The sequence below is a fragment of the Leopardus geoffroyi genome, chromosome B3, assembly GCF_018350155.1.
Source record: "Leopardus geoffroyi isolate Oge1 chromosome B3, O.geoffroyi_Oge1_pat1.0, whole genome shotgun sequence".
Taxonomy (NCBI): Eukaryota; Metazoa; Chordata; class Mammalia; order Carnivora; family Felidae; genus Leopardus; species Leopardus geoffroyi.
In genome coordinates, this window is record NC_059337.1 from 100,337,863 (window position 1) to 100,360,253 (window position 22,391).

At 38.3% G+C, this 22,391-nt stretch overlaps 1 protein-coding gene across 4 annotated transcripts in view; it reads right to left on the reverse strand.

Moving 5' to 3' along the window:
- The window catches only part of TXNDC16 (thioredoxin domain containing 16), a 139,267-nt gene that overhangs the window by 84,684 nt on the left and 32,192 nt on the right, over positions 1–22,391 (reverse strand). For all 4 annotated transcript variants that reach the window (XM_045450968.1, XM_045450967.1, XM_045450969.1 and 1 more), the window contains exon 7: positions 1,046–1,167. In XM_045450968.1, the coding sequence (XP_045306924.1) occupies positions 1,046–1,167 (122 nt within the window). The remainder of the gene's footprint in view (positions 1–1,045; positions 1,168–22,391) is intronic.

The window sequence follows — 22,391 nt, forward strand, 5'->3', positions numbered from 1 at the left end:
CAATGTAAACCCTCTCTAGCTCATCCCTCTCACTGAGGACAAATAAAAACTATGAACAGTAACCTGAAAACCCTGAAATGTAAACAAAAACAGGCTGACTGTAGAGTATTATTTTACAAGTATATTAAATTCAGTGGCATGCTATGTAGCCATCAAGCTTTATGTTGATAAAAATTGTGATTTCCAGGGTGCCTGCGTGGCTTAGTCAGTTGAGCAGCTGACTTTGGCTCAGGTCATTATCTCACAGTTTGTGGGTTCGAGCGCCACATCAGGCTCTCTACTGTTAGCGCAGAACCCACTTTGGATCCTCTGTTCCCCTCTCTCTTTGCTCCTCCCTCTTTCTCTCTCTCTCTCTCTCAAAAATAAACATTTTTTAAACAGTGATTTACAATAAATGATTTTATTTCCTAGAGCATATGTGATTTTTAAAATATCTTTAACATTTTATATTAACATGATCAAGTTACAACCATTAACAAATAAAAGTCCTGAAAGCATAACTATACTTTGTTCATGTTTATAAACTTCTTTACTACAAAATTATATATTAATGCTCAAGATGATGCTGTCAGAACTACACATTTTTTTTAATCAGGAAAAAGTCATAAATGGTATATATTAAAAAAGAAAAGCATTTAGTCAACATTTATCAAATACTATAGACTACTATACCAGGTACCATGAGGACTATAAGGAAATAAAAATAGTAATTAACACTTCCAGAGCACTACTATACGCCAGGAAATATTTTAATTATTTGAATTCATTTGGTCCTCACAATAACACTAAAGGTAGGCACAAGTTATTTTCACCATTTTACTGATTAAAAAGCCTAAAGTTACATTAAGTTGTCCAAGGTCATACTGTAAGTTGTCGGGACAGGGTATCTAACCTAGGCAATCTGGCTCCAGGGTTTTTTTCAACCACGATACTATGCTGTTTGTTTAAAGAAAGAAAACATACTAGTAAGGATGCCATTTTAAGTCCTTCAACATTCTCAGAGAAGTGTAGAGGCACAACAAAGATTAAAAGAAAAGCTCAATACCTGGTGTTCCGATGGCTCTTACATATGAGAATGCAATGTTTGCTTTTCCTTTCAGAGAATTTTCTATGTTCTGTAGGTCTTCCAGGGTGGTAATATATTTTACTTCATTAAAAAGAAGAGCACTGAAATAAACAGAGATGTAATTTGTAGAAAAATCTGATATATAGTTACGTAACATATATTTTGAGTAAGTTAAAGAACCTAATCAAAAAAAGAAACTTAAGTCTTTTGAACAAATTATCAGTAGTAAGAACCTAAGCATTTTAATACTGATTTAAAATCACTCTCTCAATCATTTGTCTGTCCCTGTGAACATCAACCAGGAACAGTTGTGAGAAATGGTGCTCATTCTCCACCCAAACCACCTTAATATATTTAAGTTGTATTCACTAACATCCCACTCTGGTCAAAGAATCCCTTACAAATCTCTAAGCCTTGAACACATTTCAGCCATTTACACATCTAAACTGAAGGTTTCTTTTCAGAGAGTATAAGGCTCTGCATGACCTACTTCTCCCAACTCTGTACTGTTTTACCATTCCTCGGGTCTACATACTTTTGGCACACCTGAGGCGGGCCAAGCCTTTGCACACACAATTCTTGTTGCTGAAGACTATTCCCTCTGCTCCTTCTCACATATCTGGTCTCAGTTTAAATATCATTGCCTCAAAGAAACCATCCCTGTTGGTGCTATGTAAGTAGGTCTGTAGCATTTTCTCTTTAATTTACATTATCTGATCCTTCCTAGGTCTTATCACAATTTATAATTGCTTATATATTTATTTACTTGCATATCCCTGCCTTTCTTATTGAACCGTTTCCTTCTTTTATCAGTACCTTGCATATTTTATCACTATATCCACAATAACTTAGAATAGAACATAGTACACTAAGTAAACAATATCTGTTGAATGCATGAAAGAAAAAACAAGGTGGGAATTATTTATTCTCATTCATTTGAAGAAGTGCAAATCCAAAACAGAAAAAGAGCTTACTTACTCAAAAATACATTTATGGAATTGAGGAGCCAGGAACAGAACATAAAACAGGTCTCTTCATTCCTAATTCAATGATCTTTCCACTTGACCATAATTCTTCCAAATCATCTTTTCAGTGTATAGATCAGACTAATTAGTCACATTTCTTCATCCAAAAGAATCTCCTTTTTAAATTTTCCAGTTCTGTATAAATTATCCATAGCAACTCATTCCACTTAATCCCCGTGTGTGTGTGTGTGTGTGTGTGTATGTGTGTGTGTAATTTTGTTAGGCTGAACTTAAAGAATTTTTTTAAATTGTCCCATGTTCATGTACTTAAATAAACTATTTCCAATAGATTAGTCAACCATGGTTTCTTCTTAAGGAAAACATGGTACTTTCTGCTTACACAACAGTTCTCAAACTTTTTGGTCTCAGGATACTTTTGTACCTTTAAAAATCACTGAGCCCCTCAAAGAGCTTTTGTTTATGTAGGTTATATCTCTTTATAGTAATTAAATTATAAATTAAATAGAAGTTAAAATAGAAATTAAAACAGCAATTTAAAAATATTTGTTATTTATTGTAAAAATAATAAACACCACTGCATAGTAACACTTTACCTTAAAATAACTAAATTTTCCAAAACAAAAGAAAAAGTTGGTGATAAGAGTAGCATTGTTTTTACAATTTGCAAATCTCTTTAATATCTGGATTAACATAAGACAGCTGGATTCCCATATCTGCTTTTTCACTCAATCTGTTGTGACATCACACAGTATATCATATAGACTCTGAAAACTGAATTCATAAGAGAATGAAAATGAAAAAGGCAAATAATGTCTTAGTATTATTATAAAACTATTACTTTATGGGTACCCTGAAGTAAGTACCCTAAATTACACTGGCTTACATCTACATTATATATTTCTTCAATTTTTTAAAAGAAATGTAAAACTTGGGAAGAAGATGGCTCACCGCGCGTCCTGCTGATCACTTAGATTCCACCTACACCTGCCTAAATAACCCAGAAAACTGCCAGAGGATTAGCAGAACGGAGTCTCCGGAGCCAAGCGCAGACGAGAGGCCCACGGAAGAGGGTAGGAAGGGCGGCGAGGCGGTGCGCGCTCCACGGACTGGCGGGAGGGAGCCGGGGTGGAGGGGCGGCCTGCCGGCCAAGCAGAGCCCCCGAGTCTGGCTTGCAAAAGCAGAGGGGCCGGACAGACGGAGTGTGTTCTGACAGCAAGCGCGACTTAGCGTCTGGGAGGTCATAAGTTAACAGCTCTGCTCAGAAAGCGGGAAGGCTGGAGGACAAAGGGAGGGAGAGCTGCTGAGCCCCCAGACGACAGAGCTCAGTTTGGTGGGGAACAAAGGTGCTCGCCAGCGCCATCTCCCCCGCCCATCCCCCAGCCAAAATCCCAAAGGGAACCAGTTCCTGCCAGGGAACTTGCTCGCTCCCCGCAAACACCCAACTCTGTGCTTCTGCGGAGCCAAACCTCCGGCCGCGGATCTGACTCCCTCCCGTTGCCACAGGGCCCCTCCTGAAGTGGATCACCTAAGGAGAAGCGAGCTAAGCCTGCCCTCCTGCCCCTGTGCACCTTGCCTACCCACCCCAGCTAATACGCCAGATCCCCAGCACCACAAGCCTGGCAGTGTGCAAGTAGCCCAGACGGGCCACGCCACCCCACAGTGAATCCCACCCCTAGGAGAGGGGAAGAGAAGGCACACACCAGTCTGACTGACTGCGGCCCCGCCCACCAACTCCAGTTATACACCACAGCACAGGGGAAGTACCCTGCAGGTCCTCACCACTCCAGGGACTATCCAAAATGACCAAACGGAAGAATTCCCCTCAGAAGAATCTCCAGGAAATAACAACAGCTAATGAACTGATCAAAAAGGATTTAAATAATATAACAGAAAGTGAATTTAGAATAAGAGTCATAAAATTAATCGCTGGGCTTGAAAACAGTATAGAGGACAGCAGAGAATCTCTTGCTACAGAGACCAAGGGACTAAGGAACAGTCACGAGGAGCTGAAAAGCGCTTTAAACGAAATGCAAAACAAAATGGAAACGACGACAGCTCGGCTTGAAGAGGCAGAGGAGAGAATAGGTGAACTAGAAGATAAAGTTATGGAAAAAGAGGAAGCTGAGAGAAAGAGAGATAAAAAAATCCAGGAGTATGAGGGGAAAATTAGAGAACTAAGTGATACACTAAAAAGAAATAATATACGCATAATTGGTATCCCAGAGGAGGAAGAGAGAGGGAAAGGTGCTGAAGGGGTACTTGAAGAAATAATAGCTGAGAACTTCCCTGAACTGGGGAAGGAAAAAGGCATTGAAATCCAAGAGGCACAGAGAACTCCCTTCAGACGGAACTTGAATCGATCTTCTGCACGACATATCATAGTGAAACTGGCAAAATACAAGGATAAAGAGAAAATTCTGAAAGCAGCAAGGGGTAAACGTGCCCTTACATATAAAGGGAGACCTATAAGACTCGTGACTGATCTCTCTTTTGAAACTTGGCAGGCCAGAAAGGATTGGCACGATATTTTCAGTGTGCTAAACAGGAAAAATATGCAGCCGAGAATCCTTTATCCAGCAAGTCTGTCATTTAGAATAGAAGGAGAGATAAAGGTCTTCCCAAACAAACAAAAACTGAAGGAATTTGTCACCACTAAACCAGCCCTACAAGAGATCCTAAGGGGGATCCTGTGAGACAAAGTACAAGAGACATCACTACAAGCATAAAACATACAGATATCACAATGACTCTAAACCCGTATCTTTCTATAATAACACTGAATGTAAATGGATTAAATGCGCCAAATCTGAGGACACCTTTAGATTGAGAGTGAGGGGATGGAGAACTATTTATCATGCTACTGGAAGCCAAAAGAAAGCTGGAGTAGCCATACTTATATCAGACAAACTAGGCTTTAAATTAAAGGCTGTAACAAGAGATGAAGAAGGGCATTATATAATAATTACAGGGTCTATCCATCAGGAAGAGCTAACAATTATAAATGTCTATGCACCGAATACCGGAGCCCCCAAATATATAAAACAATTACTCATAAACATAAGCAACCTTATTGATAAGAATGTGGTAATTGCAGGGGACTTTAACACCCCACTTACAGAAATGGATAGATCATCTAGACACACGGTCAATAAAGAAACAAGGGCCCTGAATGATACATTGGATCAGATGGACTTGACAGATATATTTAGAACTCTGCATCCCAAAGAAACAGAATATACTTTCTTCTCGAGTGCACATGGAACATTCTCCAAGATAGATCATATACTGGGTCACAAAACAGCCCTTCATAAGTTTACAAGAATTGAAATTATACCATGCATACTTTCAGACCACAATGCTATGAAGCTTGAAATCAACCAGAGGAAAAAGTCTGGAAAACCTCCAAAAGCATGGAGGTTAAAGAACACCCTACTAACAAATGAGTGGGTCAACCAGGCAATTAGAGGAGAAATTAAAAAATATATGGAAACAAACGAAAATGAAAATACAACAATCCAAACGCTTTGGGATGCAACGAAGGCAGTCCTGAGAGGAAAATACATTGCAATCCAGGTCTATCTCAAGAAACAAGAAAAATCCCAAATACAAAATCTAACAGCACACCTAAAGGAAATAGAAGCAGAACAGCAAAGGCAGCCTAAACCCAGGAGAAGAAGAGAAATAATAAAGATCAGAGCAGAAATAAACAATATAATATCTAAAAAAACTGTAGAGCAGATTGACGAAACCAAGAGTTGGTTTTTTGAAAAAATAAACAAAATTGACAAACCTCCAGCCAGGCTTCTCAAAAAGAAAAGGGAGATGACCCAAATAGATAAAATCATGAATGAAAATGGAATTATTACAACCAATCCCTCAGAGATACAAACAATTATCAGGGAATACTATGAAAAATTATATGCCAACAAATTGGACAACCTGGAAGAAATGGACAAATTCCTAAACACCCACACTCTTCCAAAACTCAATCAGGAGGAAACAGAAAGCTTGAACAGACCCATAACCAGCGAAGAAATTGAGTCAGTTATCAAAAATCTCCCAACAGGGGCGCCTGGGTGGCACAGTCGGTTAAGTGTCCGACTTCAGCCAGGTCACGATCTCGTGGTCCGTGAGTTTGAGCCCCGCGTCGGGCTCTGGGCTGATGGCTCAGAGCCTGGAGCCTGTTTCCGATTCTGTGTCTCCCTCTCTCTCTGCCCCTCCCCCGTTCATGCTCTGTCTCTCTCTGTCCCAAAAATAAATAAACGTTGAAAAAAAAAATTAAAAAAAAAAAAAATCTCCCAACAAATAAGAGTCCAGGACCAGATGGCTTCCCAGGGGAGTTCTACCAGACGTTTAAAGCAGAGATAATACCTATCCTTCTCAAGCTATTCCAAGAAATAGAAAGGGAAAGAAAACTTCCAGACTCATTCTATGAAGCCAGTATTACTTTGTTTCCTAAACCAGACAGAGACCCAGTAAAAAAAGAGAACTACAGGCCAATATCCCTGATGAATATGGATGCAAAAATTCTCAATAAGATACTAGCAAATCGAATTCAACGGCATATACAAAGAATTATTCACCATGATCAAGTGGGATTCATTCCTGGGATGCAGGGCTGGTTCAACATTCGCAAATCAATCAACGTGATACATCACATTAACAAAAAAAAAGAGAAGAACCATATGATCCTGTCAATCGATGCAGAAAAGGCCTTTGACAAAATCCAGCACCCTTTCTTAATAAAAACCCTCAAGAAAGTCGGGATAGAAGGAACATACTTAAACATCATAAAAGCCATTTATGAAAAGCCCACAGCTAACATCATCCTCAATGGGGAGAAACTGAGAGCTTTTCCCCTGAGATCAGGAACACGACAGGGATGCCCACTCTCACTGCTGTTGTTTAACATAGTGCTGGAAGTTCTAGCATCAGCAATCAGACAACAAAAGGAAATCAAAGGCATCAAAATTGGCAAAGATGAAGTCAAGCTTTCGCTTTTTGCAGATGACATGATATTATACATGGAAAATCCGATAGACTCCACCAAAAGTCTGCTAGAACTGAAACATGAATTCAGCAAAGTTGCAGGATACAAAATCAATGTACAGAAATCAGTTGCATTCTTATACACTAACAATGAAGCAACAGAAAGACAAATAAAGAAACTGATCCCATTCACAATTGCACCAAGAAGCATAAAATACCTAGGAATAAATCTAACCAAAGATGTAAAAGATCTGTATGCTGAAAACTATAGAAAGCTTATGAAGGTAATTGAAGAAGATATAAAGAAATGGAAAGACATTCCCTGCTCATGGATTGGAAGAATAAATATTGTCAAAATGTCAATACTACCCAAAGCTATCTACACATTCAATGCAATCCCAATCAAAATTGCACCAGCATTCTTCTCGAAACTAGAACAAGCAATCCTAAAATTCATATGGAACCACAAAAGGCCCGGAATAGCCAAAGGAATTCTGAAGAAGAAGACCAAAGCAGGAGGCATCACAATCCCAGACTTTAGCCTCTACTACAAAGCTGTCATCATCAAGACAGCATGGTATTGGCACAAAAACAGACACATAGACCAATGGAATAGAATAGAAACCCCAGAACTAGACCCACAAACGTATGGCCAACTCATCTTTGACAAAGCAGGAAAGAACATCCAATGGAAAAAAGACAGCCTCTTTAACAAATGGTGCTGGGAGAACTGGACAGCAACATGCAGAAGGTTGAAACTAGACCACTTTCTCACACCATTCACAAAAATAAACTCAAAATGGATAAAGGACCTGAATGTGAGACAGGAAACCATCAAAACCTTAGAGGAGAAAGCAGGAAAAGACCTCTCTGACCTCAGCCGTAGCAATCTCTTACTCGACACATCCCCAAAGGCAAGGGAATTAAAAGCAAAAGTGAATTACTGGGACCTTATGAAGATAAAAAGCTTCTGCACAGCAAAGGAAACAACCAACAAAACTAAAAGGCAACCAACAGAATGGGAAAAGATATTTGCAAATGACATATCGGACAAAGGGCTAGTATCCAAAATCTATAAAGAGCTCACCAAACTCCACACCCGAAAAACAAATAACCCAGTGAAGAAATGGGCAGAAAACATGAACAGACACTTCTCTAAAGAAGACATCCAGATGGCCAATAGGCACATGAAAAGATGTTCAACGTCGCTCCTTATCAGGGAAATACAAATCAAAACCACACTCAGGTATCACCTCACGCCAGTCAGAGTGGCCAAAATGAACAAATCAGGAGACTATAGATGCTGGAGAGGATGTGGAGAAACGGGAACCCTCTTGCACTGTTGGTGGGAATGCAAATTGGTGCAGCCGCTCTGGAAAGCAGTGTGGACGTTCCTCAGAAAATTAAAAATAGACCTACCCTATGACCCAGCAATAGCACTGCTAGGAATTTATCCAAAGGATACAGGAGTACTGATGCATAGGGGCACTTGTACCCCAATGTTTATAGCAGCACTCTCAACAATAGCCAACAATAGCCAAATTATGGAAAGAGCCTAAATGTCCATCAACTGATGAATGGATAAAGAAATTGTGGTTTATATACACAATGGAATACTACATGGCAATGAGAAAATATGAAATATGGCCTTTTGTAGCAACGTGGATGGAACTGGAGAGTGTGATGCTAAGTGAAATAAGCCATACAGACAAAGACAGATACCATATGGTTTCACTCTTATGTGGATCCTGAGAAACTTAACAGAAACCCATGGGGGAGGGGAAGGGGGAAAAAAAAAAAAAAAAGAGGTTAGAGTGGGAGAGAGCCAAAGCATAAGAGACTGTTAAAAACTGAGAACAAACTGAGGGTTGATGGGGGGTGGGAGGGAGGAGAGGGTGGGTGATGGGTATTGAGGAGGACACCTTTTGGGATGAGCACTGGGTGTTGTATGGAAACCAATTTGACAATAAATTTCATATATTAAAAAAATAATAATAAAAAAATTAAAAAAAAAAAGAAATGTAAAACTTGATATTCTGTAATTGCCAGGGCTCTTTGTTTTATTTTTTTTTAATTTTTACAGTTTTTTAAAGTTTATTTATTTATTTTGAGAGACAGAGAGAGAGTATGAGTGGGGGGAAGGGGCAGAGAGGGAGAATCCCAAGCAGGCTCCACACACTCAGTGCAGAGCCCCTGTGGGGCTGAAATTCACAAAACTGTGAGCCACCCAGGCGTCCCTCTTGTTTTTAAAAGAAATATTTACAAGGCATTACTCACTATATGCTAGATATTTTCAAGTTTTCATTTAAATTAAATCCTCAATGGCATTATTTAAATATTATTTATTACACACACACATACACACACATACACGCACACACATGAACACACACAAAAAACAGTTTGAGGGATTAAGTAACTTGTGGAGGTCATAGTGACAGTCACTGGTAGAGCTGAGATTCAAACTCAGGTCTTCTGGCACTAAGGCCAAACTGTGCTATTATTGACCACTCATAAATGGGAAACCAGGTGAAAAGGGAGGTATCTAATGAATAGTAAGGGAGTCTTGGTGGCAATTTGGGTTTTTTGCTGCTTATACATTTTAGCTAGCCTGTCCAGAATTACCTTTGAGACATTTCAGTCTGTGGGGAGGTGCCATCTAGTGAACTTAACTGAGCTACCATGGAAACTGTAAGCCTGGAAATTACATCTGCCCATTCACCTTTATTGCTCTAGCAACTCTAATCCATTTGCTTCAAAAACCGTATCTGGGAGTAGAAATCCCCCTAACCTTGCTTCTCAACAAAACTGGCAACTATAAATTAACAAAAGTCAACATTTGGGGGGCACCTACCACATGTCAGGCATAGTACTAAGCACTCCATGGTAATGGTAATTTTATCAGTTTGAGAACTGACCAGCTCTGAACTCCTCTCTTTTGCTTTGGGGATTTCCAGTTTTCTATGTATTCAAGTCCCTCCCACACACACACATCAAAAGTTAATGTCATAAACTTGCTCTTCTAGGCTTCCTGCTGCAAGGCATGGCCATAAGACCCAGGATCACTTACCTAACATTCTGGACCAGAAGCCAGTGATGTAAAGTATAGGGGACAGTATAGAATTATTTCAAGAGGCAACATAGCAACAGTCAGCTTTAAATGACAGGGTGCCTGGGTGGCTCAGTGAGTTAAACATCTGAGTCTTGATTTCGGCTCAGGTCATGATCTCCCAGTTCATGGGATCAAGCCCCACGTCAGGCACTGTGCTGATAGTGCAAAGCCTGCTCAGGATTCTCCCTCTCTCTCTGCCCCTCCCTGCTGGTGCTTTCTCTCTCCCACTCAAAATTAATAAACCTTTTTTAAAAATGTTAAAAGCAGGAATGACAACAGTATCAATGACAGCCCCAGCACAGGTGACACAGGCTGTGGCATCTGACACTCAGCAGTAATGCGGCAGGTCATCCCCAGACCAGTTGTGTATCATGCTTTGACTATAATTTAGAGCCGTATTAAGTCTGAGTCCAGTTCTCCAGCCCTTCTAGTGAGCCTGAGATTTCCTATATCCACTCCAAATCCTTTTCTGCTTAAGCCAGTCAGACCCAGATTCAGAGGCTTATAACTAAAAACACTCAGAAATGCACTCAGTCTTGCTTAATTTTCATAGCAACCATCTGAGATCAGTACTATCATTAACTCCATTTTGCAGATAAGGTCATGGGGCTTAGAGAGGTTACCTTGCCTAATGTCCCAAAGCTCATTAAGTAGTCATTATCCATGAGATAATAATAACCAAAACTAATGACATTCATAATCTAATGATCTCCATGATTGTTTCCCAGTGGCTTCCTAACTTTAATAAGTTTTTAATGTTAATTTCCAGAATATGGGGACATCGAAGGATCTCTAGGATCCATGCATAAGCCTGTGCTCTTTCATTCAAGTCACAAAGAGGAGAAAACTGACAGAAATGGGTAAAAGGAAAAGTCTGTCTTGGCATTTCCTTGTTTAATGATGGGGTAAAACAGCCTGGGGTTGCTCTGACCTGGGCGCTCTCCCTGCTCTAGAAAGGCATTCCTTTTGCTTGGCATTCTTTTCCGGACACCCTCCTATCACAACCATTGGGTACATAAGATATATAACCCAGAACTGAATGGGTGTCAAAAAAAAAAAGAAAGAAAGAAAGAAAGAAAGAAAGAAAGAAAGAAAGAAAGAAAGAAAGAAAAGAAAAGAAAAGAAAAGAAAAGAAAAGAAAAGAAAAGAAAAGAAAAGAAAAGAAAAAGAAACTGAAGAGTCTATTTGACCCTGCTTTTGGAGCAGCAGGCATTCAGCCTTTTTTTTGGAAAAAAAGACTATTTTTACATTATGTTTCTGTCATTACTCAGACTCTAAAACGCCAGTAAAAAAGGGAATATTCTCTTCTATTTTCCCATACCAAAATCCCTGTGACAAAAAAAAAAAAAATTTTTTTTTTTTTAAAGAAAAGAGGGGCACCTGGGTGGCTTAGTTGGTTAAGTATCTGACTCTCGATTTTGGCCCAGGTCATGATCCCCCGGTTCATGAGTTCCAGACCCGCATCAGACTCCCTGCTGACAGCGTGGAGTCTGCTTGTGATTCGTTCTCTCTCTCTCTCTCTCTCTCTCTCTCTGCCCCTTCAGTGCACACTTTCTGTCTCAAAATAAATGAACTTTAATAAAAAAAGAAAAAAGAGAAAAGAGAGGAGGAGGGGAAGGAGGGAAAACAACACAGGGAGAAGAACAAATTATACAACCTTCTAATCCTCATTTGAGATTATAGTGCCTTAATCTCCTATACCTCACTTGACCTCCCTCACACTGGTTAGATATATGATATTCTCAATCAACAAATAAATATTAGTTGCTATTTTAACTTTATTTTTCTAAATATTACCCCTTTTCATCCAAAAACTGGGAGTAAAATTTTCCTCATGTAATTATCAAACCACTGAATTCCACGAGATTTAACTATGTATATTTTAGAAACCATGGCTAAGAACTTCTAGAATATAAATCCCAATACTCAACATAAGTTGTATTTATTTTGCAAATTGGTATCATTTTCCATATGGTTCAAAACACAAGGAACCAAAAAGTTAACAGTCTACCTACAACACCTTCCCCCAATCCCAGCTCCCCCATTCCATTCCTGTCAACCTGTATTATCAGTTTCCTGCGAACCTTCAGTATCTGTGCCATATACATATAAGCCATAAACATATATTTATATATGCCTCTGTTAGAAGACAATCCTCCCTGGATTTCTCAGTGTTCCTACACAGTCCAAGTCTCCTGCAGATGAAACCTGCCTGGCAGGATATGACGTTGGAAACTGTCTCCTCGGCACCTTCTAAGCTAGTCTCCTTTCCTTAGAAGCCATCAGCTCCCATTCAAAGAGAAATAAAACCTTTCCTATCTTCCCTGGAGCCAAAGAGAAAAATTTAGGGACAGAAACCTCCTTCTCCTGCCCCAGAGAGGATTTGTTAACTTTCAGAGAAAAAGATAAGCCTAGCACTCAATCTCCAGAAGGAAATATTAGATGTTCCAGCTCCTATAGAAGCTCAGAGAGTCATAATTTCTGAGTTCTCCTCCAAACCTTACTATCAGTACAGGTGTAAGCATATGGTTCTTACTTTACTGCTCTGTGGAGAAGTGGGTAGAGGGATTTAGCACTACCATGCTACCCTGGCTGCTATCACTGTTGAGGGGTCTGATTGCTGATTCAGAGGGCTGGTGTTTCGGCAATTATATACCCAAGCAGGGTAACATCTGAGACCCTTCAGAGTTCTGGACTTAATACATGCTATCTTACACACATGTAGCTGTATGATACTCTAAACACTTGGTTTATTTGACTTAATACATCCTGAAAAAATCAAGGCAAGAAAATTTTAATAGATCAGTATGTCAGTATATTTTTAACCAATGATATTTTAGGAATATTTTAAATATCTTACCAAAAACATACTTAACTGGCAATAACTGGTCTAAAATATAGAATTCTTTAACTATTTTGTGTCAAGCTTACCCTAACTTTATACCTGTTATTCCATTTTTAGATTTTTACTAACTTAATCTTTTTCTCAATTGCAATTTTCCTATATTAAAAGAATAAAAAGTTAGCTAAAACCTTGATCTCTCTTTCTGCCAAAGAAGCAAAGTCAAATATAATAGCAGATCACTGGTCTCAATCAAAACACTCTACATAAAGAACAAATTAAAATGCTTTGAAGAAAAAAATAGCATGGTTACACCTTTTTAAAAAGCAAGCCAAATAAAGCATATAAATATTCTCAAATGCACATTTTAAGTATATATAAAAGTATTTTTAAGAAATATAAAAACAATCCAAACATTATCCACAAATATTTATTTTTTTTGATTATGAAGTTTTAAGAAGTGGATTTAGGTCAAAAATAACTGACAAATTAGGGGCACCTGGTTGGCTCAGTTGGTTGAGTGTCTGACTTTGGCTCAGGTCATGATCTCACAGTTGGTGAGTTTGAGCACCATGTCGGGCTCTGTGCTGACAGCTCAGAGCCTGGAGCCTGCTTCAGACTCTGTCTCCCTCTCTCTCTGCCCCTCTCCCACTTGCAAGTGCGCACACGTGCGCTCTCTCTCTCTCTCTCTCTCTCTGCCCCCCCCCAAAAATAAACTTAAAAAAATGTTTTTTAAAAATAACTGACAAGTTAATTGAAATTAACATATTTGAATAAATGCCAGTAAGTTTTGGCTCAACAGTTTATTGCCTAATAAAATTCTTAAACTTAGAAAAATTATTTACATATAACTATATACATACTATATAATATACAATACATACGAATAGCTCTTATGTACATATTTAGTATCAGATAATGCTATCTTAGAAAAAAGATAAAGCTTTTACGTATGTATTTAATATCAAATAACAGTGTCTTAGAAAAAAAACACTCAAGGATATAAACATAAAGAGCTGTTTAGCTCCAGGTAATGGGATTATGAAGCATTTTAGGTGAGATTTTCATGGCTTTCTACATTTCTCATGCATTCTACAATAAAGATATTGTTCCTGTAATCTAACTAGTTTCTTGTTTCAGTCTTTTATTTTAATGTTTATTTTGAGAGAGCAAGAGAGTGTGCAGCAAGTGGGGCAGGGGCAGAGAGAGACTGCATGTGAGTGGAGGAGGGTCTGGGAGAGAGGGAGAGAGAGAATTCCAAGTAGGTTCCACACCATCAGTACAGAGCCTGACATGGGGCTCAAACCTACAAACAATGAGATCATGACCTGTGCCAAAACCAACTAAACCACCCAGGCGTCCCTCCAGTCTCTCATAAAATAATAAAAATTCAGGAAGATCAAAGGGCACAAATTTAATACACAGAAATCAGTATTCATATATTTATATATATTATACATGTAACTATACATCATACTTCTGTATTTCACATATACGTGTATTATACATAGATACACGCCCATAAAATATCAATGTGTGTATGTTAGAAGACAATGAAAGAAAAGAACCCATTTACAACAGAAACTAGAGAGATAAAATATCTAGCAATATACTTAAGTGTCCAGTCATAAATGATGAACGTATTAAAACACTATTGGAGGATAAAAAAGAAAAGCTGAACAAATGGAAAAACATCAGGATCTGGGATGGGAAGATTCATTATAGAGAAGTCAACTGTCCCTAAAATAATTTCTATGAATTTAATATCAGTAGGATTTAGTCAGGGAGGGGAAGAAACCAGACAAGTTAATTTTAAATGTCATATGTAAACAACACAAATAAGCAATTCTAAAAACAGAAATATGAAGGGCCTGGACCGTTCAGATATTATATTATAAAGGCTCAATTATTAAAGCAATGGTACTGCAATATACAGAAATGAAACAGAAAGTGCAAAAATAGACCTAAATATATATTTATGAGAGTTGAGTATAAAAGGCAACATCTTGAATAATGAAAGATCCACTAATCTCAGTTGTGTTGAGATAATTATGTAGCTACCTGGCTAATATAAAGCTAAATCCATTCCTTATACCATTCACTAAGTTAAATTCCAAACATCAAAGATTTAAACGAAAAACAGAAACCATTATAACACTAAGATAATAAATACAACCACACAAATAAAGCAAAAACAATTTAATGGAGAAAGGATAGCTAAAACAATTGGACATCCACATGCAAACAAATGAAATTAGACGCTGGCTTTACACTTTCAAAAGAATAACTCAGAGATCAGAGATCTAAATGTAAAACATCCAACTATAAAACTTTTGGAAGATAACATAGAAGAAAATCTTGGTGACCTTGTATTTGGCAATGAATTTTTGGATACAACACCAAAAGCACAATCCATGAAAGAAAAAAGTGTTAAGCTGGAATTCATTATTATTAAAAACTTCTGCTTTGGGGAACATGGGTGGCTCAGTTGATTAAGTGTCTGACTTTTTTTTTTTTCTCTTTTCAAATTTTTATTTAAATTTCAGTTAGTTAACATACAGTGCAATATTGATTTCAGGAGAATTTTTAAACAATTCATCACTTACATACAACACCCAGTGCTCATCATAAGTGCCTTCCTAATACCCATCACCCACCTAGCCCATCCCCACCTCCCTCCCTCCATCAACCTTCAGTCTGTTCGCTATCATTAAGAGTCTCTTATGGTTTGTTTCCCTCTCTCTTATTTCTTTCCACACCCCCCCCCGCCCATATGCTCATCTGTTTTGTTCCCTAAATTTCGCGTCTGTTGTTTGTAAATAATTTATTGTCACGTTAGCTAACATACAGCATATACAGTATAGTTTTGGCTTCAGGAGTAGATCCCAATGATTCATCAATTACATACCACACACAGTACTCATCCCAGCAAGTGCCCTCCTCAATGCCCATCAACCATTTGCCCTACCTCCCCAACCCTCCACCCCCATCAACTCTGTTTTCTCTTTGTATTTAACAATCTCTTAGGGTTTGCCTTCCTCTCTGTAACTTATTTTTCCTTCCCTTCCCCTATGTAGGATAAGGATAAGTATTAGGATACTCAAATTCTGCATGAGTGAGAACATATGATATTTGTCTTTTTCTGACTGGTTTATTTCACTTAGCATAATACCCTCCAGTTCCATCCATGTTGTTGCAAAAGGCAAGATTTCAATCTTTTTCATCACCAAGTAGTATTCCATTGTATATATATATACCACATCTTCTTATCTATTCATCAGTTGATGGACATAGGGGCTCTTTCCATAACCTGGCTATCAAGCACTGCTATAAACATTGGGGTACATGTGCATCTATGCATCAGCACTACTGTAACCTTTGGATAAATTCTTAGTAGTGCTATTGCAGGGTCATACAGTAATTCTATTTTTAACTTTTTGAGGAACCTCCACAGTTTTCCAGAGCGGCTGCACCAGTCTGCATTCCCACCAAGAGTACAAGAGGGTTCCCCTTTCTCCACATCCTCCCCAGCGTCTGTTGTTTCCTGAGTTGTTAATTTTAGCCACTCTGACTGATGTGGGGTGGTATCTCAGTGGGGTTTTGATTTGTATTTCCCTGATGAGTGAGGTTGAGCATCTTTTCATGTGTCTGTTAGCCATCTGAATATCTTTTTTGGAAAAGTGTCTATTCATGTCTTCTGCCCATTTCTTCACTGGATTATTTGTTTTTCAGGTGGAGTTTGGTAAGTTCTTTATAGATTTTTTTATACTAATCCTTTATCCAATATGTCATTTGCAAATATCTTCTCACATTCCGTCTGTTGCCTTTTAGTTTTGTTGATTGTTTCCTTTGCAGTGCAGAAGCTTTTTATCTTGATGGGGTCCCAGTAGTTCATTTTTGCTTTTACTTCTCTTGCCTTTGGAGACACATCAAGTCTGTGGCTGAGGTCAAAGAGGTTGTTGGCTGCTTTCTCCTCTGGGGTTTTGATGGTTTCCTGTCTCACATTAAGTCTTTCATCTATTTTATTTTTGTGTATGGTATAAGATGGTGGTCCAGTTTCATTCTTCTGCATGTTGCTATCTAGTTCTCCCAGCACCATTTGCTAAAGAGACTGTCTTTCTTCCATTGGATACTTTTTCCTGCTTTGTCAAAGATTAGCTGGCCATACATTTGTTGGTCCATTTCTGGGTTCTCTATCCTATTCCACTGGTCTATATGTCTATTTTTATACCAATACCATACTGTCTTGATGATTACAGCTTTGTAATAGAAGCTAAAGTCCAGGATTATGATGCCTCCTACTTTGGTTTTCTTTTTCAATATTACTTTGGCTATTTGGGGTCTTTTGTGGTTCCATACAAATTTTAGGACTGTTTGTTCTAGTTGAGAAGAATGCTGGTGCAATTTTGATTGGGACTGCATTGAATGTGTAGACTGCTTTGGGTATACACATTATATCCAATGTGTATACCCATTATAACAATATTTGTTCTTCTAATCCATGAACATGGAATGTTTTTTCATTTCTTTGTGTCTCCTTCAATTTTTTTTCATATGCTTTTTATAGTTTTCAGCATACATATCTTTCATCTCTTTGGTTAAGTTTATTCCTAGGTATTTCATGGTTCTTGGTGCAATTGTAAATGGGATCAATTCCTTGATTATTTCTTTCTGTTGCTTCTTTATCAGTGTATAGAAATGAAACTGATTTCTGGACATTTATTTTATATCCTGCAACTTTGCTGAATTCATGTATCAGTTCTAGCAGTTTTTTGGTGCAGTCTGTTGAGTATTATTCCATGTAGAGTATCATGTCATCCGTGGAAAGTGAAGTTTGACTTCTTTGCCAATTTGGATGCTTCTCATTTCATTTTGTTGTCTGACTGCTGATGCTAGGACTTCCAACACTATGTCAAACAGTGGTAAGAGTAGACATCCCTGTCGTGTTCCTGATCTCAGAGTGGAAGCTCTCAGTTTTTCCTCATTAAACATGATATTAGCTGTGGGCTTTTCATGTATGGCTTCTATGATGTTTAGGTATGTTCCTTGTATCCCGACTTTCTTGAGGGTTTTTATTAAGAAAGGATGCTGTACTTTGTCAAATACTTACTCTGCATCTATTGACAGGATCATATGGTTCTTACCCTTTCTTCTATTAATGTGATGTATCAATTTGTGAATACTGAACCAACCCTATAGCCCAGGAATGAATTCCACTTGATGGTGGTGAATAATTCTTTTAATATAGTGTTGAATTTGATTTGCTAGTATCTTGTTGAGAATGTTTGCATCCACATTCATCAGGGATATTGGCCTATAATTCTCCTTTTTAGTGGGTCTCTTTCTGGCTTGGGAATCAAGGTAATGGTGGCTTCATAGAATGAGTTGAGAAGCATTCCTTCTGTTTCTATTTTTTGGAACAGCTTGAGAAGAATAGGTATTAACTCTGCTTTAAATGTCTCATAGAATTTCCCTGGGAAGCCATCTGGTCCAGGACTCTTACTTGTTGGGAGATTTTTGATAACCGATTCAATTTCTTCACTGATTATGGGTCTGTTCAAATTTTCTACTTCCTCCTGTTTGAGTTCTGGTAGTGTGTGGGTGTCTAGGAATTTGTCCATTTCTTCCAGATTGTCCAGTTTGTTGGCATATAATTTTTCATAGTATTCTCTAATAATCGTTTGTATTTCTGTGGTGTTGATTGTGATCTCTCTCTCCTCTTTTATTCATGGTTTTATCTATTTGGGTCCTCTCTATTTTCTTTTTGAGAAGTCTGGCTAGGGGCTTATCAATTTTACTCTTTCAAAAAAACCAGCTCTTAGACACATCAATCTGTTCTACTGTTTTTGGATTCTATATTATCTGTTCTAATCTTTATTATTTCTCTTCTTCTGCTGGCTTTGGACTTTTCTTTGCTGCTCTGTTTCTAGTTCCTTTAGGTGTGAGGTTAGGTTCTATACTTGGGATCTTTCTTGCTTGTTGAGATAGGCCTGGATTGCAATGTATTTTCCTCTTAAGACTGTCTTTGCTGCATCCCAAAGGGTTTGGGCTATCATGTGTTCATTTGCTTCCATACATTTTTTAATTTCTTCTTTAATTTCCTGTTTGACCCATTCATTCTTTAGTAGGATGTTCTTTAATCTCGATGTATTTGGAGGCTTTCCAAAGTTTTTCTTGACATTGATTTCAAGTTTCATTGCGTTGTGATCTGAAAATATACATAAATATAAAATATCTCAATCCTTTTATATTTGTTGAGGGCTGTTTTGTGACTCAGTACACGATCTATTTTGGAAAATGCTCCATGTGCACTCGAGAAGAATGTGTACTCTACTGCTTTTGGATGAAAACTTCTGAATATATCTGCTAAATCCGACTGCTCCAGTGTATCCTTGAAGGCCATTGTTTCCCAATTAATTTTCTGCCTACATGATCTGTCCACTACTATAAGTGGAATATTAAAGTCTTACAGTATTATTATCAATAATTACAGTATTATTGTCAGTAAGTTTGCTTATGTTTGTGATTAATTGATTTATATATTCAGGTACTCCATGTTGGGGGCATAAACATTTATAATTGTTAGCTCTATTTGATGGGTAGACCCCTTAATTATTATATCATGACCTTCTTCATTTCTTGTTACAGTCCTTAGTTTAAAATCTAGTTTGTCTGATATATATATGGCTACCCCAGATTTCTTTTGACTTCCAGTAGCATGCTAGATGGTTCTCCATCCCCTCACTTTCAATCTGCAGGTGTCTTCAGGCCTAAAATGCGTCTCTTGTAGGCAGCATAGAGATGGATCTTTGTTTTTTATCCATTCTGATACCCTATATATTTTGACTGGGGTATTTAGTCTATTTACATTCAGAGTGATTATTGAATAATATGGATTAGTGTCATTATCTGTAGGTTTTGTGCTTGTGGTGATGTCTCTGGTCCTTTGTAGTCTTTGCTGCTTTCCACTCACAGAGCTCCCCCTTAGGATTTCCAGCAGGGCTGATTTAATGGTCATGAACTGCTTTAGTTTTTGTTTGTCTGGGAAAGCCTTTATTTCTTCTATTCTGAATGACAGCCTTGTTAGATAAAGGATTCTTGGCTGCATATTTTTCCTATTCAGCACATTGAATATTTCCTGCCACTCCCTTATGGCCTGCCAAATTTCAGTAGACAGGTCTGCTACTACCCTTATGTAGGTTAAGGCCCATTTATCCCTAGCTGCTTTCAGAATTCTCTCTTATCTTTGTATTTTGCCAGTTTCATTATGATATGTCATGGTGTTCATCTGTTTTTGAATTTGAAGGGAGTTCTCAGTGCCTCCTGGACTTGGATGTCTGCTTTCTTTCCCAGATTAGGGAAGTTCTCAGCTATAATTTGTTCAAAGAAACCCTCTGCCCTTTTCTTTCTCTCTTCTTCTTCTGGAATTCCTATATATGAATATTATTGCATTTCATTGAATCACTTAGGTCTCTAATTCTCCCCTCATGGTCTAGTAATTTCCTATCCCTCTTTTTCTCAGCTTCATCATTTTCCACAAGCATATGACTGGCTCTGGTCTGGAGAAAGTCATGCAACCCTGAAAACTGATCTTCATTCCTAAGGCTGTTTACAAGGTAGAAACTGGTTCTCTCTGTATTTTTTGTTCCTCAGTCCATCATCCAGAGAGGTTTTTCTCATGTCAAAATACAGTCCCACACTTCCACAGCCTCTCTTTCTCCTCCTTTTGTCTCTCCATCAAAGGGGTTCCCCTGTTCCATGGCTACACTGCCCGTTTTATCTCTCCCAATTTGCAAACATGCACCTCTGTCCCACCAAGCTGTCTCTGTACACCCATGGAGATGTTTCTGTCATTCTGTAGCATGGATTCCTGGAATTCCAAGTGTTTTGACCTCAATAATGTATTTGAGGGACAAGGGAAATTCTGGTTTCCCTACTTTTCTGCCATCTTGACTCTCCTGAATATCAAAGATCCGACTCTTGATTTCAGCTCAGGTCATAATCTCAAGGTCATGGGATTGAGCCCATGACCAAGCCCCACATTGGGCTCCCATAATGGGTGTGAAGCCTGCATAAGATTCTATTTCTCCCTCTCTCTGTGTCCCTCCCCTACTCTTTCTCTCTCTCAAAAACAAACAAATAAACAAAACTCCTACTTTGCAAAAGATACTGCTGAGAGAATGAAAAATAAGCCAAGCCTGGGAGAAAATATTTGTAACAGGTCTGATAAAATATTTGTATTCATAAAACACAAAAGAACTCTTAAATGGTGTTGGGAAAACTGACAGCTACATGCAAAAGAATAAAACTGGACCATCATCTTATACCATGTACCAAAATAAATTCAAAATGGATTAAAGACTTGAATGTAAGACCTGGAATCACAGAACTCCTAGAAGAAAACATAGTCAGTAAGCTCTTTGATATCTGTCTTTTGGACTAGTCCCCTCAGGCAAAAGCAACAAAAGCTAAAACAAACAAATGGGATTAGATCAAACAAAAAAGCTTTTACACAGCAAAGAATATCATCAGCAAAAGGAAAAGACAACCTACTGAATGGAACAAAATATCTGCAAATCATACATCCAATAAGGAGCTCATATCTAAAATATATAAAAGAACTTATACAACTCAAAATCAAAAAAAAACAAAACAAAACACTGGAATGCCTGGGTTGCTCAGTCGATTAAGTGTCTGATGTCAGCTCAGGTCATGATCTCACGGTTTGTGGGTTCGAGCCCTGTGTCTGGCTCTGTACTGACAGCTCAGAGCCTGGAGCCTGCTTCGGATTCTGTGTCTCCCTCTCTCTCTGCCCCTCCCCTGATGACTGACTCCCAGTCTGTCTTTCTGTCTGTCTCTCTCTCAAAAATAAACATTAAAAAAAAACCCAAATAACCCAATTTAAAAATGGGTAGTATACTTGAGCAGACATCTTTCCAAAGAAGACCTACAATCAGGTGCATGAAAAGATGCTCAACATCACTAATGATCAGGGAAATGACAATCAAAACTACAATATCACCTCACATCTGTCAGACTGGCTATTATCAAAAAGATAACAACAACAAAAAAAAGTGCTCATGAAGATGTGGAGAAAAAGGATCCTTGTAGATTCCTGGTGGGAATGTAAATTGGTACAGCCGCTATGGAGAACAGAGGCTCCTCAGAAAGTTAAAAAGAGAACTACCAGGGGGGCCTGGGTGGGTCAGTGGGTTAAGCATCCAAATCTCAATTTCAGTTCAGGTCATGATCTTGCGGTTGGTGAGTTCGAGCCCTGTATCAGGCTCTTTGCTGACTGCGGGGAGCCTGCTTGGGATTCTCTGTCTCCCTCTCTCTCTGTCCCTCCTCTATTTACTCTCTATGTCTCTCTCTCCTTCTCTCTAAATAAATATATAA